General features: G+C 47.7%; 1 protein-coding gene across 5 annotated transcripts in view; it reads left to right on the top strand.

Annotated features, from left to right (window-relative positions):
• SEPTIN9 (septin 9) overlaps positions 1 to 18,487 on the top strand; it is a 948,816-nt gene that overhangs the window by 521,095 nt on the left and 409,234 nt on the right. For 4 of the 5 annotated variants that reach the window (XM_069654625.1, XM_069654626.1, XM_069654628.1 and 1 more), the window contains one exon: positions 6,846 to 7,499. The exons of the other annotated variant lie outside the window; for it this stretch is intronic. In XM_069654625.1, coding sequence (XP_069510726.1) covers positions 6,846 to 7,499 — 654 coding nt within the window. The remainder of the gene's footprint in view (positions 1 to 6,845; positions 7,500 to 18,487) is intronic. 5 annotated transcript variants of the gene reach the window in all.

An 18,487-nucleotide genomic window follows, 5' to 3' on the forward strand; every position in this document is an offset into this window, starting at 1 on the left:
TGATCGCTCAGAGACCTCCGTGATATTGTGATGTGCCTTATGGTCGCTCCTGACCGCTCACAGGCCCTCCTAGGATTCTTGCTATTAGCCTAACAGTATTTTACTGTTGACTACTGTATCTAGCCCAATTAGTGCAAATAAAGCGAGCCGAGCCTCACTTTACACCACCCCCCTATATCCCTAGCTATGTTAAGTTGGATATTGTGCATTATGTTCCCCTTCTGCCTTGTCCGAGCGGACACCCCGTGCACTGGCACTCACTCCCTCACCCTCAGTAATGGGCTAACCAAACTAGCTTGCCCAAGACACCATCCCATCCCCTGTCCTTCCCCCTTCCTCCCTACCACACCTCCCTTCCCATCCTCCTCCATTCTCTTTTCCAGGCTCAAGGACTCCCACGTAACCAGTAAGGAACACCATCCCACCTCGACCATCACTGATGATCCACATGTACACCCCAACCCCTCAAGCAATGGTAAAACATACCCTATCCTAGGATATGAGAGAACACCCCGTTTAAGAGCTCGCACAAGGCTACCACACCACAACCCTACTACCAAGACCCAGCCTCCCAGATCACCCAAACCCACGGCCCACACAACAAATAACAAACACACCCAACCTAGAGCAACTAAAACTACTCCACTAAGTGGCCCACCAACCATAAATACTCCCACTAAGGAGCCCAACCCTCCCATTAGTCTCAAAAATGCACTCATCAATGCCCGCTCCCTTGGAGCCCACGCCATTGATATTCATGACCTCATCATCGAACTTGACCTTGACATGTTAGTAATCACAGAAACCTGGCTACACCAAGCATCAGGCCCTCAGCTAGCATTAGCTATTCCACCAGATTACACCATTCTCAGATCTGATAGAACCACCACTCCAGGAGGCGGTGTGGCCATCATTGCTAAAAATACTATCAAACTTAGATCAAGTTCCATTGAAATAATCTCAGGGTACAAACTACTACTCGCCAAACTCTCATTGAATGAAAACACCACAATTAACATAGTGGTCATCTATAGAGCCCCTAGCACAAACAGCCACCCTGAAACAGATATCCCTCTAATACTGGCGCCCTTCCTCAAACCCAAAACGAAATGTATCATCATTGGTGACTTGAATCTAGGTTTTAATGATAACCAAGACACCAAAGCAACCGCCCTCATCCTGGCACTTAATGACATGAACTTCTGCCAACACGTCAATGTCCCCACCCATACCAAGGGCAGAACCCTTGATTGGATCCTCACCCTCAACACCAACATCACCTTAGGCCCGATTACCGCACTGAATTGGACAGACCACTTCTGCATAGAATTTACAATCACTAGCGACGATCCTTGCACACCCAAGAACATATCTATGGATATCATCGAAAGTAGAAACTCCAAAAAGCTCACAGCTGAGAATTTCGACCCCACCTTGAACAAATTGCTAGATACCCACTCAATCCTCAGCAATGACCCAACTACTATCGCTGAGTACTACCACAAATGCCTCTCCACAGCGATTAACACCATAGCACCTGTAACCTCCAAACTAAGGCGCCTCAACAAAAAATCCAACTTCTGGTTCAACGAGGAATTAATCGCCCTTAGAAGGAAAAAACGCTCTCTTGAGCATGCCCATAATAAACATCCCTCCCCGGACTCAGCTAAAGCATTCAAAGACGCAAACACCCTCTACAAATCAGCTATCATCTCACATAAAGCTAACGCCTACAATGCTCGCATTAGCAATGCAGCATCCGACTCCAAAGAGCTCTTCTCTATCCTTAGAGAACTTGAAAATCCACTTCCGACCGACACAACCATAAACAGAAGCAAAGAATGGTGTACCACCATACAAGATGCTCTTGCCTCCAAAATCACTATGTTACAAAACAAAATCAACTCCAAAAAATTACTCCTAGCTACAAAAACTCCCCCCTTCCCTAATCCCTGTACCCTTTCCAGTGACAACTCCAACCCCCCCTTCCAATTCACACCTGTCACCCACAATCTTGTACTCGATACTATCTCCAAACTAAAAGCATCCAACTGCAAAGGAGATACTGTCCCAGCCAAACTAGTCAAAGCCTGTGCACCCACCCTGACCCCCCTCATCACTAAATTTGTCAATGCCTCATTCAACTCCAATACAGTTCCAACTTGCATTAAAGAAGCCTGGGTTACACCACTTCTAAAAAAACCAAATCTAGACCCCACCATTCCTACTAACTATCGCCCCATAACCACGGTCCCATTCTTACTCAAAATCATCGACAAACTAGCCTACAACCAAATTCAAACCTATTTAGAATCTAACCAGCTCCTCGGCACCAGACAATCAGGCTTCAGTCCCAACCACAGCACTGAAACAGCTCTCTTGGACCTCAAAATCCAGATGGATGCCATTAGAGATTCAGGGAAACTTTGCATTCTCTTGCTGTTGGACCTCTCAGCTGCATTTGACTTGGTGGACCACGACAAACTCTGCAACTCACTTGCCCGTGAATTCAACTTCTCTGGGGCAGCCACTGCTTGGGTGAAATCATTCTTAACTGACCGCACCTCCAGAGTGTCCATAGGCAAAGAAGCAGCCAACCCCATCCCAGTCCCCATAGGAGTGCCCCAAGGCTCTTGCCTTTCTCCCACGCTGTATAACGCATATACCAAGCTCCTGTTCTCAGCACTTGACGATATGGGTGTCATATACACACATTTTGCGGATGACACCCAGATCCTATACCTCTTACAGGCAACTACGACCAGGACACTTTAGCAATCAATAAAATGTACGCCATCATACAAAACTGGATGGCATTAAGTAGCCTATGTCTTAACGATGAGAAGACGGAAGTCCTCATCGTAGGAGCTCCAGCCAAATTAGCAACCCTTCAGCCAGAATATTCAACCATCAACATCGACGGCACCAATATTCCAGTGTCAAAACAAGTAAAAACACTGGGAGTGTACTTCGATGCTAGCCTGACCATGACTAAACAGATCAATGTTCTTTCCTCCTCCACGGCCTACACTTCCAAATTAATCGCACTCAGCCGACAATTTCTGACCCCAGCAAACTGCCTCACCCTGGCCAGAGCACTGGTCCTATCGAAATTGGACTACTGTAATGCATTACTACTGGGCACCTCCAACACCAACCTAGCCAAAATGCAACTTTTGAAAAACAAAGTCCTGAGGGCAGCGCTAGGCATAAAAAAATCAGACCATATATCCAAGACCAGGAAAGATGCCCACTGGCTCCCCATCAAAGCCTGCATCATTTTCAAAACATTATGCATCACCCACAAATGCATTACAAAAAAAGGACCTATCTACCTCAATGACACTCTGCATCCTAAAACTAATATAAGATTACTGAGATCCAACGACAAACTCCTCCTGGACCCCCCCCCCCGATTCAAAACCACAAGAGCAGGGGGCAGCAGCTTCACCACTTTAGCCCCCAAACACTGGAACACCCTACCCATCATCATCAAAAAAGCATCCTTCTTCACGATCTTTAAGAAACAGCTAAAAACCTGGTTATTCAACCAATATTAGCACCCAAAGATAGGACCCCTTCCATCGGATACTGTTGTGAATCCTTAGGCCACTGTATATTGTTGTGAATATGTTGTAACCTATATCATGTAATGCAACTAATGTAATGTCTGAATGTGACTAATTTCTAAGCTATCTTATAACCTCGCCGTGACACCCGAGGGTCTGGGCGTGTAACAAATAAATAAAATAAAATAAAATAAAAATAAAAACAGTCTGAAAGGGCTGCTACCAACTTTATCAATTGGAACAGCCTGCCACCATCAGCACTCTCACCTTAATTACTCCACTGGGATGGCTTTATTTTTTGGTGACCAGGCTCTTGTAAGTAGCCCAAAAATAAAAATATATTTGCAAAAAGATGGTGCTAGTGAAAGAGTGAAGTGATCTCTTTCATAAAAGAAAGTTACACTTTTCTATTTCCATGGTGGCTGGTAAGCGGCGGGAGAGGCACGGCTGCAGAGCGATTGATGCGTTTTTTCTTTTCGCTGTCATTGGAGGGTAGCATTGCCACAGTGCTGTTTTGGAGGTTTGTGAGGGGTCAGCCACGAGAGAGCTATGGTCACGCTCTTCCATGGACAGATCCTGCACGCACAGATGGCGACCCGCTGCTGCTCTGTCAATGGCAGAATGTTGTACGCAAGAAATCGGGACATTTTAGGGTATGCCCTCGTCTGAACAATAGCAATCTGCAGGGGCGTTGCTAGGGGGGGGCTAAGGGTGCTATAGCCCCTGATCTTTTGGTTGTAGCCCCGGATAGAATCTCAGGAGCTACAGCCAAAAGACTAGCTAGCCCCCAGTCCCAACAGTTCCTACATCAGCGTAGCCCCGGGTCTTTTCCAGACCTAGCAACACCCCTGGCAATCTGTAATTTCCGGACACCAAATCCTTTCATCTCTGCCCAAGAAAGGAACCTTTACACCCAAGGAATAATGCAGACTCAAATCAGATTGATCTATTAATAAATACACATCTTTGCTCATCGTGATAAGACAAGTACAATGGGCAAATGGTGTGCTCCTCGTGTAGGCCAGTGCAGGAACCTGGAGAGGATGAAACCTGCTGAGGCAGCATAAAATGGACACAATGTGCTGCCATTAGCTATTGGGAGGTTGTGGGTTCCACACTGGTTATGCCCTGGAGCGCGGTATTCTCTCTACCACTTTTTACTGTGTTTGCACCTTTTCTTCCAGAGCCTGTGGTGCACACAGAACACTGGCTGCTTGACACTTGACAGTGTGACTGTTCGCATCGGGTGTAAGCTTGACAGAAGCACTAAATCAAAATAGGTCAAGGCTGACATTTTAACTCCCTAGCTGGTGTACTCTGGTGTGCTGACAATTGAAGTGTTGAGAAATATTTAACCTAAACCCAGCTTCACCTCCATTTGTTTTCATTTCTTTAAAGCATTTAGAAACTCAATTTGGTAAGGCCTATGAAATCAGACGGACAGGCCCTTTAAGACAATATTTGACCACTTCATCCTCAGGGGCCATAGAATGAGAAGAAGCGCTTGCTCCTGTAGGCACCATTTTGTGTCCATATGGTTGCGGAAGGCAAAGGAATGGCGAAGACTCAACTATGCGCCGTACATATAAGCAGGCTGATTCCCGAGCCCAGCGTATCATATGCCCTGAACTTGAGCATCCGCAGTGCGGATCAGGAGACTTCTGCGTTAGGAAAAATGTTCATAAGATGTTGAAGTGCAAATCTGCATTTGTTCCTGTCTACACAAACCTTGATGGCTCTGGGTCCTTGCGCTTAGGTGCACCCTGTTCACACTCTTTTGTATTTCAGTGCTGCAAGACGCCCCATGTTATGTGCGACACCTTCAGCCAATTCTTGCCTTTTAATCCTCGCCCCTCAGCCCTTTGTATCCTAGGTCTTTAGGTTGTACATGTTTCTTTCATCAGTACAGACCTCCAATCTCAGCATACAGGGTTCTGTGGGACATAAAGCCGGGATAAGCTGAAGGAGTGACGCAAAGGATGCTAAGCTGCAGTGTTTAGTAGATGAAATACATATACTCTGTAGTTTTCTTTGCCTGAATGCATATTGTAGCATTAGCAGAGTAGGGCAGTTGTCGGAAGATGGCAAGCACGGTGTGTGTGTGAATGTGCGTGAGTTTGTGTGTGTTTCTGTGTGTAAGGAAAGTGGTAGGAAATGGGTGCTTGAATTTGGTGGTAAATGCAGAGCAATTTATCTGAAAAGGCCATGTGGGTAGGAGGAGCGGGTGTTAAAGACAGCTCAGTCTGTACAAGTGTCAGAAGCTGAGACTAGAATGTTAACAGAGTTTTGTTAAGTTGAGCAGGCCTAGAGTTTGAGATATTGGCCTGGGCAATGATATAGGCAAATATGTAAATGATGCAAGTATAGAAATGTTGCGTATGGGAAAGACGGGGGAAGTGCTAGGGCTATGAACGAATGACGGCAAGCAAACAAGAGTCCAGTATTGGGGCCTTGCTAGAATCCAAGAAGGGAATAGCGGGGGGTGGACTAGAGGGCAAGGTTGGGGATGCTTCAGGAAGGGGAAGTGATAAAGAGTGAGAAGATAATGCATGCTTTAATGGAAAGTGGTAGAGGTTGAGAAGGGATTTGTGGGAGGTGGGGTGAGTTTAGTGATCTTAGTAGTGTGTGATGGCAGGAGAGAGGTGCAGGATTAGTTGAAACTGATGGTGGAGAAGCAAGCAGTTTTAGAGGTGGAGAATTATTAGGCCGACAAAGGAAAAGTTCAAAGGGCTGGTCAAAGTTTGAATGATTTGCATAGGAGAATTTTGGTGGGATCGGGCACCTAGAAGTTAGAGGGGAGCAGGAGGGAGTGGCCGAGTAGATGTATGGCAAGATGATGATGGAGTGTTCCTCAATTGGGAAGTCAAAGCAGCAGTGAGCCATCGAGAGTTGGCTCCATAATGGGCCCTGAGAAGTTCTTATATGCATTAGCAAGCATAAAGGCAGCAGGGGGGGGTGACATATGACAAGCAGCAGTCCTGTAAATAATTAACTCACCAGTCAGATGAATATATTGGAGGAAGGCCATTTGTGAGATGATAGTAGCCAACAAATAAGTAGCGTGGATCTCTGGAGTTGAGCTGTGTGCCGTCAGAGGAAAGTCTGGCTATTTGAAATGCTAGAAAGGAGGAGGACGTGTGAGGGGATGAGAGGATCAAGCCACTCTCTTTTATGGTGCACATTTGCTTATAATGGAAGAGCTACTTAATAATGTGTTAATATCAGTGATAAAAAGTCCCCTTGTAAATTAATGTATATTTCCTTTTGCTCTTTCAGCGCTGAAGAGGTCTTTTGAGGTTGAAGAAGTAGACCAGTCACCCAATTCCTCCGTGCCACCAAGACGGACCCCCAACCCACTTGTCCGGTCTACCGTGGCCACACAGAAGTTCCAAGAGATCGGAGCAAGAAACTCAGATACTAGATATGTGGACACGTCCGCTCAAAAGTCTCCAAAGACCTCTCTAAGGCGCGTGGAGCTCACTGGGCCAGGGCCAAAGGTTCCAGAGCCAATGTCCAGGCGGACCGAGATCTCCATCGACATCTCTTCTAAGCAAGTAGAAAACTCCAGCTCTGGCCTCTCCAGGTTCGGCCTCAAAAGGGCAGAGGCCACAGGGCATAAGCCCCCTGAGCCCATCTCTAGGAGGACTGAGGTGACCATCGGGAAACCCCAAGAGGTGCCGCTCCGGAGAGTGGACTCCCCAGCCTCCAAGATTCCTGATGTGCCTCAACGGAGAGCCGAGAACCCCGGGGCATCCCCAACAGAGGTCCTTCCTAAACGGGTAGAGATCCAGATAGCAAAGGCTTCTGAAGCGCCGCCTCCACCAGTCAGACACCTGGAAAACTCTCTACACTCCCCAACCAATCAGCAGCTCCACATGGACCCCAGACCGCAACCTGCCATGATGGAAATCATCCCGGGGAGTCCAGATGGTGAGTAGAGTACTGGCCACCCTGAATTCTAGCAGCATTGTTCTGGGGAGTGGGTGATGCTGTCAGAACACTATTCCAGAAGAGGCCGAGAATTTACAGGCAGAAGTGGGTGCTACTCAGAGACAAGGGGTTGCACCAAAGCATGCACTTCCAAGAAAAGGTTTCCCTGTAAAGTTGTCTCGGTGCAATTCAGTCACTCTAGCAAAAAGCAGTGGGTGGAGAAGGGACGGATGACTCGCAAATGATGATGGGAAAAGCAGGATGTTGCTTGGCGCTTAAAGCGTCCTCCAGATGCACTTGCTTCCAGCTCTGTCTGGAGTCGGCCATTGTTGCTGGAAGAAAGTATCAGGTGGCGCTGTGTGGAGACCACTTAATGCTGTCGCAGGAGTCGGTGGCGTGAGCTTTCGCTGGCTTGAAGGAGATTTATAGGCTATATGGTTTTGCCCCAGTGGGGTTTCTTGTGGTTGAGAGATGATGTCAGCTAAGCTTGTGTTTGTGTACAGCTGGCTCTGTGTCTGCTATTCTTGTTATTTCATTTGTGCGTGTGTGTATGCAGTTTGGGAGGGCCACGAGCCCCCTCCACCCCTCACCCCCCTGCTTACAGCGCTGGAAAGAGAGGTTTGAAATGTTGCTGTTGTATGTTTAAAGAGGGGGGTCTGCGGCCATGCAGACGGTATGGGTTGCTTTCTCCACCAGTTGCAAGGCTTTCGAGGCGAGATCGTGCCCTTGGGGCTATTCGTTTCTAGTTCTGGGCTTTTATTTAACAACTCGCATTCTGTGAGCAGGGTTCCCAGTTAATGATTAATAAAACGCGCGTTAACTGCAGGGGCATTCTCTCCCGAAAGAAAATGGAGTTATCAGGAAACACTCACCGTCAGCCTACACCTATACGTCAACATTAGCCATTCCTTTCGGCAAACAATAGCATTGTCCTGATTTTAACTTTGCATTCTGGGTCTTGTAGTTCTGGGTTTATAATGGGGAAAACAGGACTAAAAGGCAGGGTCGGACTGGGGCATACAACTGCCGCGGGCACCAATGCGAAAGTGGCCCACAGTTACAAATGCCAATTCATTCCTTTTGTTACAGACTGTTTGAATAGCACTAGGGGCGGTTTTTTTTATAAAATGTGATGCAAACTGTGCAATTTAAAGAATATGTATTCGGCAACAATGGACAAAACGACTAGCACATTGTGAAGTAACTCATCAAACTGGCCCACATTGGCCCAAAAGTGGCCCACTTTGACCAAAACACCGGGCTGACACTACCATTTTTCGTTTTTGATTCTGGCATTGTCCTGTTGCCCTATAGGCCAGTCCAAGCCTGAATCCATGACTGGACTATTGTCCTCGAAAAGAATGGGTCGTGTTGGCATATATGCCTATGGGCCTTATGCCTGGCATAGGGGCAAGGAAAGCCCAAAGCTTATGGCCGTTCAAACTACTCTGCCATTTTGGTTTGTAGAGGCGGCCTGGTAAAGTGACTGCTGGCCCAGGAAAGACAGGACAGAGTTGGGGCTCGAAGTTCACACTGGCCACCTGCTGCTCCTACCAAACTCTGCCAGATGTAAACCAGAATACATAGAACTGTGGAACCTTACCAATGGCAACACATTGTGTGCCCACAGAAGGCCACAGGTACACCTACACACCACAGACTCCTGAACTAGAGAAAGGCTCATCGCCATATGCATGATTTCTGCTAAATAGTGGCTGCCCTTCTGATCAAATGCATGAACTTTGCTGAATTCACTGCCATCATTTTGTGACTGCTTAAACAAACGAAACATTCTTTCTGAGTTGGGCGCATCCATGGTAGAAATGATGACATGTAGTGTGCTAGAAATGCAAGAATACGTTAAATGAGATGTTACGTTGCTAGGATGTATAGAGAGCAGCGCCGCCGTTTCAATAGCCTGCACTTTACCAATTCTAAATCGTGCAGCCCCCCTGGCTGAGACCTAAAGTTATCCCTTGCCAGGTGGGAATAGTTCGCCCAATCCTACTCTGTGCATGTTGGTACCCCTTCTCCAGGACTGGATGAACTATTTACAAACAAAATACGAGACCTTCACATCTCTCCAATTCGTTATCTTTTCTGGAGCGCTGGGTGTCTTTCCGATTGTTATGCGGGGTACCTAGTGCCTGTAGGTTGTTCCTCAGCATTAAGAGCAGCACAACATATTCTTTAATGTATTGGAAGCCTGCACAATGAGTCGCACAATGAGTTTCTAGGCATGATGATACGTGCGCGGCCTTGGTACTTACTCTCAGAGTAGCACTGTTTTATCACACATTGGAAAGGCCTACGTTGTGCAGGTGTCTGGTAATCATTTGGCCGGGGCAGTTGGCAGTTGGCTGAAATAATCATGTTTATCAGCCTAATTAATCCGGTCCTGTTTTTAAATACACACCATGGGAAATGCTATTTTGCACTGAGCTGAAATGGACTCATTGTTTATGCCTTTTACTATAAAAGGAAGACAACACACCCTAACGTGCTGCAGGTTTCTCTCGAAAGACAGGACAACAGCCATTTTGTTTTATCTTCGAAAATGACCTTGATGAACGATTTGTGCGAAACGAGTTGACCTTCTTTTTGCTGTTAAATATGATCATGTTTCTCACTATGAACGAGTGAACATTGCCCTAAACCTAGACAGCTCAGTACAGTTCTCCCGGTTTTCCTTTTCACCCATTCAAACAGTATCTAATTGAGTAAGAATCAGCAATACTGCAAAAGCGGGTTTTGATTTCTGAGTAGGTATAACTAGGTGTCGCATGGTGTTGCCGGTCACATGCTAGTGACACTCTTAAATTCGTGGGTCAGCCTTTAATGGGCATTATATTGATTTGGCATGTGCCCTTCGTAGATTAGGAATTTGCCAAACAGGTTCACGTCAAGAGTTTGATTGGCAGTAGCACCAGTGGGCTGCCACCAGTGGGCTGCCTAGTGTGGATGTTGGTGGAATGTGTGGCAGTATTAGCTTGTCCATCTCTTCCTTGCTTTTCTGAATAATTTGACATCGTATATCTCTGGCAAAAAATAAATAAACATCATTGGGCCTAAATCAGTTTGGTTGGTTTTAGTCACTTGCAGGTGAAATGTATTTTTTAATCTGTGTTTGGAGAACTTGATTAAAAGTGCACTTGATTTCTTGTATTTTTCACTTTTTCCTGGAAAGATTAGGCTAATGCATATGTTTGGCTGCTAGCTTTCATGACCACATTGGTCACTTCCTCACCTGTCTTAATCACAACAGATTGTTGAATCTGCTGTGTAACATATGTGGATCTTGAGATGCATTCCATGTTTGTTGGCATGCAGCATTTTGCGCCTATCATATTCTCAGATGAGTCTACTCTACTGTATATTGTTTGTGCCTCCAACGGTGCATCCCAAGGTTGTCAGCATGCAGCGTTTTGCTCCTACCATAGTATCATAAAAATGTAGGGTTCAGGATAGGCAGACAATTCTAGCGACTGAGAGTGAACTAGAGCAAGAGTGGTCGATATACTCTATAGTTATATAACTTGATTATAGGTGAACACTCCACGCATCCCAACCCGGCACATGGCGAGCTCTAGTCTTGACATGCGCGAGAAGGCCATCCATTCCTGAGTTGTTCTTTTTTTTTCTTTTGAATTCTGGTATTTGTAGTTTTTCTTGCCCATTTTAGATTTAGGAACACTCCAAGAATTCCACGCGTTAGCAAGACATGGTAGCCTTCTCACCCATGGCAAAGGGAAACCTGAGATCTATGCACAAATTGCTTTAAACGTATCCAGTCTTCTCGTCTAATCTGATTCTCTCTGTTGAATAATATACCGATTGGCTGTGAAGTGCAGTGCTGGGCCACAGTCCCCCAGAATCACTGATTGGCTGTGAAGAACAGTGCTGGTCCACAGTTGCCCAGAATCACTGATAGGCTGTGAAGTGCAGTGCTGGACCACAGCCCCCCAGAATCACTGATAGGCTGTGAAGCGCAGTGCTGGACCACAGCCCCCCAGAATCACTGATTGGCTGTGAAGCGCAGTGCTGGACCACAGTCCCAACAAGATTTACTGATTGGCTGTGAAGCGCAGTGCTGGACCACAGCCCCCCAGAATTACTGATTGGCTGTGAAGCGCAGTGCTGGACCACAGCCCCCCAGAATCACTGATTGGCTGTGAAGTGCAGTGCTGGTCAACAGTCCCCCAGAATCACTGATTGGCCACAGCACCCCAGAATCACTGATTGGCCACAGTCCCCCAGAATCACAGATAGGCCGTGAAGCGCAGTGCTGGACCACAGCCCCCCACAATCACTGATATACTGTGAAGCACAGTGCTGGACCACAGTCCCCCAGAATCACTGATGGGCTGTGAAGCGCAGTGCTGGACCACAGCCCCCCAGAATCACGATTGGCTGTGAAACGCAGTGCTGGACCACAGCCCCCCAGAATCACTGATTAGCTGTGAAGTGCAGTGCTGGACCACAGCCCTCCAGAATTACTGATTAGCTGTGAAGTGCAGTGCTGGACCACAGCCCTCCAGAATTACTGATTGGCTGTGAAGTGCAGTGCTGGACCACAGCCCCCCAGAATCACTGATTGGCTGTGAAGCACAGTGCTGGACCACAGCCCCCTAAAATCACTGATTGGCTGTGAAAAATCCTCAAGAACCACGGCTCCCTTCTCTTTAGCACTTAAAAGCCATACCAATGAGAGTGAAACGTTTGGCAAATGCCACATAACATGTATGTGTGTTAGTCTGTATGTATAAAGTGCAAGCCTGGTGGAGCTCTGTACAGAGAGGACGCAACCAGGGTGTTACAGGTAGGGAGGGCGCGTGTGCCGGAGGTTGCTGTGATTGGTCGCAGGGTCGGAAGAGGGAAAGGAGCAGGAGTAAATGAAGCCATCAGCCACAACATAACGTGGTATATACTTGAGATGCTCCCCTTTTCATTAGTGTGGACTCAGGATTGATTGTTATTCTCTTTATTGGCAGATAAGGGGACATGGGCACCGTGAGATAAAGTGATGGGTTCAGCATCACACATGGTGACATGGGGAAGCTGAGATTACAACAGCTGGGACCTTCATCACTTGGCCACCCATTCTCTATGAAAGGAGCATTTCCCTGGAAGGTCCAGGTTTACACCTTTTCAGTAGATGCAAACAGATACATGTCTTTCCTATAAGCCATTTGAAAAGAGCAAAATTAGAGAAAAGAAATGATTCCATAGCCCATTTTTTGCATTTCTTGCGGAATGAAACAAATGCATTGTAGAATTCGGGGCGGCTGAACCTCCAAATATGGCCACATTTGAAGCTTTGATGTTCTCATGGGGGAATGTGAAATGTGTGTGGAATGTTCTTGTGTGCAGTGATGGCACTGTCGATGCCTTTTTGATAATCGCGTTTCTTTTGTAAATCTATTGTTATCCCCCACGTCACCTGTCTGCCAAGACCAAGGCTGTATTATGCAATCAAAGCCATAGGGAATGGAAGGAATGGGAGAAGGATCGGGGTGGTGGGAGGCGGCCAGGCGGGGTGTGTGTGCGCCAGCCGGTCACACGGCCCGGCTCTTCAACTGTGTCACAAGGGGGTAGAATAAAGGAGGCCAGGCCTGTTTCCTCAGCCAGTGTCACACGGGAGAATCAAAGAGGCCAGGGCCTGCATCCAGGATAGGAAGGGAGAGCGAATCAAAGAGGCCTGGCTCCTCAACTAGTGTCGCAAAGGAGAGGGAATCAAAGAGGCCAGGCTCTGCAGCCAGTGTAACAAGGAACAGAGAATCAAAGAGGCCAGGCTCCTCAGCCCGTGTCACAAGGAACAGAAAATCAAAGAGGCTAGGCTCCTCAGCAAGTGTCACAAGAAATAGAGAATCAAAGAGGTCAGGCTCCTCAGCTCCTCAGCCAATGTCACAAGGAACAGATAATCAAAGAGGCCAGGCTCTGCAGCCAGTGTCACAAGGAACAGAGAATCAAAGAGGCCAGGCTCCTCAGCCCGTGTCACAAGGAACAGAGAATCAAAGAGGCCAGGCTCCTCAGCCAGTGTCACAAGAAACAGAGAATCAAAGAGTCCAGGCTCCTCAACTAGTGTCGCAAATGAGAGGTAATCAAAGAGGCCAGGCTCTGCAGCCAGTGTCACAGGGCAGATCAAATTAAAGAGACTAGGCTCTGCATCCAGGTCACAAGGGAGAAACATTGAATGAGGCTAGGCTCTGCAGCCAGTGTCACAAGAAATAGAGAATCAAAGAGGTCAGGCTCCTCAGCTCCTCAGCCAATGTCACAAGGAACAGATAATCAAAGAGGCCAGGCTCTGGAGCCAGTGTCACAAGGAACAGAGAATCAAAGAGGCCAGGCTCCTCAGCCCGTGTCACAAGGAACAGAGAATCAAAGAGGCCAGGCTCCTCAGCCAGTGTCACAAGAAACAGAGAATCAAAGAGTCCAGGCTCCTCAACTAGTGTCGCAAATGAGAGGTAATCAAAGAGGCCAGGCTCTGCAGCCAGTGTCACAGGGCAGATCAAATTAAAGAGACTAGGCTCTGCATCCAGGTCACAAGGGAGAAACATTGAATGAGGCTAGGCTCTGCAGCCAGTGTCACAAGGAAGAGAGAATCAAAGAGGCCATGGTCTGCAGCCAGTGCACATGGGAGAGGAAATCAAAGAGGCCAGGCTCTACAGCCAGTGTCACAAGGCAGATAAAATGAAAGAGGCTATGCTCTGCATCCAGGTCACAAGGGAGAAACATTGAAAGAGGCTAGGCTCTGCAGCCAGTGTCACAAGGAAGATAGAATCAAAGAGGCCATGGTCTGCAGCCAGTGCACATGGGAGAGGGAATCAAAGAGGCCAGGCTCTACAGCCAGAGTCACAAGGCAGATAAAATGAAAGAGGCTAGGCTCTGCATCCAGGTCAAAAGGGAGAAACATTGAAAGAGGCTCTGCAGCCAGGTCACAAGGGAGAGAGAATCAAAGAAGCCGGGGTCCAGAGGAAATCAAAGAGGCTAGGCTCCTCAACCAGTGCCACAAGGAAGAGAGAATCAAAGAGGCCAGGGTCTGGAGCCAGTGTCACAAGGAAGAACAAATGAAAGAGGGCAGGCTCTGCAGCCAGTGTCACTAGAGAGAGAATATCAAAGAGGCCACGGTCCGCAGCCAGTGTCACGAGGGAGAAAGAATCTAAGAGGCCAGCCTCTGCAGCTAGTGTCACAAGGGAGAGAGAATCAAAGGGAGTGAGCATCAAAGAAGCCAGGGTCCGCATACATGATCGCGAGGGAGAGGAAAGAGGCTGGGCTCGGCAGGCAGTGTCACAAGGGAGAGACAATCTACGAGGCCAGGCTCCTCAGCCAGTGTCACAAGGGTGAGATAATCAAAGAAGCCAGGGTCCGCCTCCAGGATAGCAAAGGAGAGGAAATCAAAGAGGTCAGGCGCTGCAGCCAGTGTCACAAGGAAAAGTGACTCTAAGAGGCCAGGCTCTACAGCCAGTGTCACAAGGCAGAACAATTGAAAGAGGCCATGCTCTGCAGCCAGTGTCACAAGGAAAAGTGACTCTAAGAGGCCAGGCTCTACAGCCAGTGTCACAAGGCAGAACAATTGAAAGAGGCCATGCTCTGCAGGCAGTGTCACAAGGGTGAGATCATCAAAGAGGCTAGGCCATGCAGCCAGTCTCACAAGGGTGAGATAATCACAGAAGCCAGGATCACAATGGAGAGGAAATCAAATAGGACAGGCTCTGCAGCCAGTGTCACAAGGAAGAGAGATCAAATAAGCCAGGGTCTGCATCCAGTATAGCAAGGGAAACGAAATCAAAGAGGTCAGTCTCTGCAGCCAGTGTCACAAGGAAGAGAGAATCAAAGAGGCCCGGCTCCTCAGCCAGTGTCACAAGGAAGAGTGAATCAAAGAGGCGAGGCTCTGTAGCCATTGTCACCAGGGAGAGCGAATCAACGAGGCCAGGCTCTGCGAGCAGTGGACATGGGAGAGGGAATCAAAGAGGCCAGGCTCTACAGCCAGTGTCACCGTGCAGATAAAATTAAAGAGGCTAGGCTCTGCATCCAGGTCACAAGGGAGAAACATTGAATGGGGCTAGGCTCTGCAGCCAGTGTCACAAGGAAGAGAGAATCAAAGAGGCCATGGTCTGCAGCCAGTGCACATGGGAGAGGGAATCAAAGGGGCCAGGCTCTACAGCCAATGTCACAAGGCAGATAAAATGAAAGAGGCTAGGCTCTGCATCCAGGTCAGAAGGGAGAAACATTGAAAGAGGCTAGGCTCTGCAGCCAGGTCACAAGGGAGAGAGAATCAAAGAAGCCGGGGTCCCCATGCAGGATCGGAAGGGAGAGGAAATCCAAGAGGCTAGGCTCCTCAACCGGTGCTGCAAGGAAGAGAGAATCAAAGAGGCCAGTGTCTGCAGCCATGTCACAAGGGAGAGAGATTCAACGAGGCCATTCTCCAAAGTAAGTATCAAAAGGCAGAGGGAATCAAAGAGGCCAGGCTCTGCAGCCAGTGTCACTAGAGAGAGAAAATGAAAGAGGCCAGGCTCCGCAGCCAGTGTCACAAGGAAGAGAGAATCAAAGAGGCCAGGCTCCTCAGCCAGTGCTACAAGGGAGAGGGAATGAAAGAGGCCATGCCCCTCAGCTAGTGTCACAAGGAAGAGAGAATCAAAGAGGCTAGGCTCTGCATCCAGTGTCACAAGGGTGAGATTATCAAAGAAGCCAGGTTACGCATCCATAATCTCAATGGAGAGGAAATCAGAGAGGCCAGGCTCTGCAGCCAGTGTCACAAGGGAGAGGGGATCAAAGAGGCCAGGCTCTGCAGCCAGTGTCAAAAGGGAGAGGGAATAAAAGAGGCCACGGTCCGCAGCCAGTGTCACAAGGGAGAGAGAATATAAGAGGTCAGCCTCTGCAGGTAGTTTCACAAGGGAGAGATAATCAAAGAAGCTAGGGTACGCATCCTGGATCGCAATGGAGAGGAAATGAAATAGGCCATGCTCCTCAGCCAGTGTCAGAAGGATGATAGAATCAAAGAGGCCCGGCTCTGAATCCAGGTCACAAGGGAGAGAGAATTAAAGAAGCCAGGGTCCGCCTGCAGGATCGCAAGGGAGAGGGAAACAAAGAGGCCTGGCTCCTCAGCCAATGTCACATGGGAGAGAGAATCAAAGAGGCCATTCTCCACAGCAAGTGTCACAAGGCAGAAGATTGAAGGGTGATAGGCTATCTAGGGTCTGCAGCCAGTGTCACAAGGGAGAGAAAATCAAAGAGGCCAGGCTCCACAGCCAGTGTCACAAAGGGGAAGGAATAAAAGGGGCCATGGTCCACGGACAGGGTCACACGGGAGCGAGAATCAAAGAAGCCTGGCTCCACAGCAGGTGTGAGTGACACAGATACGCCAAACCCAGAATCTAGCATTACATTAAAGATCCTCAAAGAACCCTGGTGTGTTTAATGATACTCTGACACAGCAATGGTGTATTCTGACACTGATTCAGTGTTCTGATACAGTGATGGGTAATTCTAACATATCGATGGGTGTTCTGGCATAGCGAGTCGATGCTCTGACACATTGAAATTATCTTCAGATAGTGTGACACAGGGATCATCTATTTGGACATAGGACTGGGATATTTTGCCGCAGAATCGGGCGAATTTGGCGCAGTGGTCAGATATTCTGACATAGTGGTTGGAATATTATGGCACAGTCCGCCCTCCAGATATGCAGCATACCAGCCAACTGAACCCCATAAAAACTGGCAAATGATCCTAACAAATCAATGGAGTAAATATACTCCTGATAAATAACAGACAGATGGGTGCCTGCCCCTGGCTTCCATGCCCACCAAGGTGTATTTACATGTGGTACAAGCACAGCAGTCTCATAGGACGGAGCTTTAACATGTTTACCACCTGCTCCGGAGAGGAACTTTGAGGTAAAAATGCATTCCTTCATTTGCATGAATCCAGGTGCCTAGAAGAATGGGTTACACAAGTTCTCTTTTAGAGATTAAAAAAAAACAATTTTTCTCACCTAAAAAATATTCCCATCAAGAAAAGTAATTAGTTTGTACTCAGTAAACATTAGTTTAATGCTAAATTTAAAAAATAGAGAGTGAACTACTCCACTTCAACATGTCATCTAGATGCCTGGGCGTAGTGACCGGGAGAGGGGGCGGCAGGGGTTCCGGTACAGGGATAGGGTTGTACTGGCACAGTGATGGGACTATTCTGGTTCGGTGATGGGGGTATTCAGGGATGTTGGCGACTTGCTGGGTCATTGATGGGGAAATTCTGGGGACAGGGCTGCACTGGGACAGTGATTGGAATACTCTGCGATGGTATTCGTGGATGCCCTCACAACGTGATGGGGATATGGTGACACGGCGATACGGGTATTGTAACAAGTGGTGGGGCAGTTCAAATTTGGCAATTCTGATAAAGTGATGAGGATTTTTCGGGGTGGTGTTTGAACGTATTGTGGCATGGTACTACCACATTGAGGGGGATGCTGTGCCAGAGTGGTAGGAATTCTGTGGCAGGTGATGTAGGTTTTCTAGTACAGATATTAGGGTGTTCTGCAATGGTGACTGGGGTTGTTCTGGCCCTGCGAATGGGTGTACCCTGTCACTGTGTTTATAACACAATAACTGAATATTCTGGCACATTGATGGCACTTCCGCATAGTGATTCCATATTCTGGGAAGGTGTTTGGGGTTTTCTGGCACAGTGAAGGGATCTATTATGCCGCTGCAATTCTGGAATTATAAAGGATGTTAATGTTAAAGGTATTTGTACTGTGGATATTCTGGCATATTGTTGGTTCTTCTGCATAGCGATTGGATATTCTGGGATGTCATTTGGGGATGTTCTGGCACAGGGAAGGGATCTACGATGCTACTGCGATTATGGAATTGCAAAGGATATTCCGGCACATTGAAGGCCCTTCCACGTAGTGATTGGATATTTCGGGATTACATTTGGGGTTTATTCTCGCACAGTGAATGGATCTATTATGTTGTTCC

This window comes from Ambystoma mexicanum, chromosome 3q, assembly GCF_040938575.1.
Source record: "Ambystoma mexicanum isolate Mex_15411 chromosome 3q, UKY_AmexF1_1, whole genome shotgun sequence".
In the NCBI taxonomy this organism is placed as follows: Eukaryota; Metazoa; Chordata; class Amphibia; order Caudata; family Ambystomatidae; genus Ambystoma; species Ambystoma mexicanum.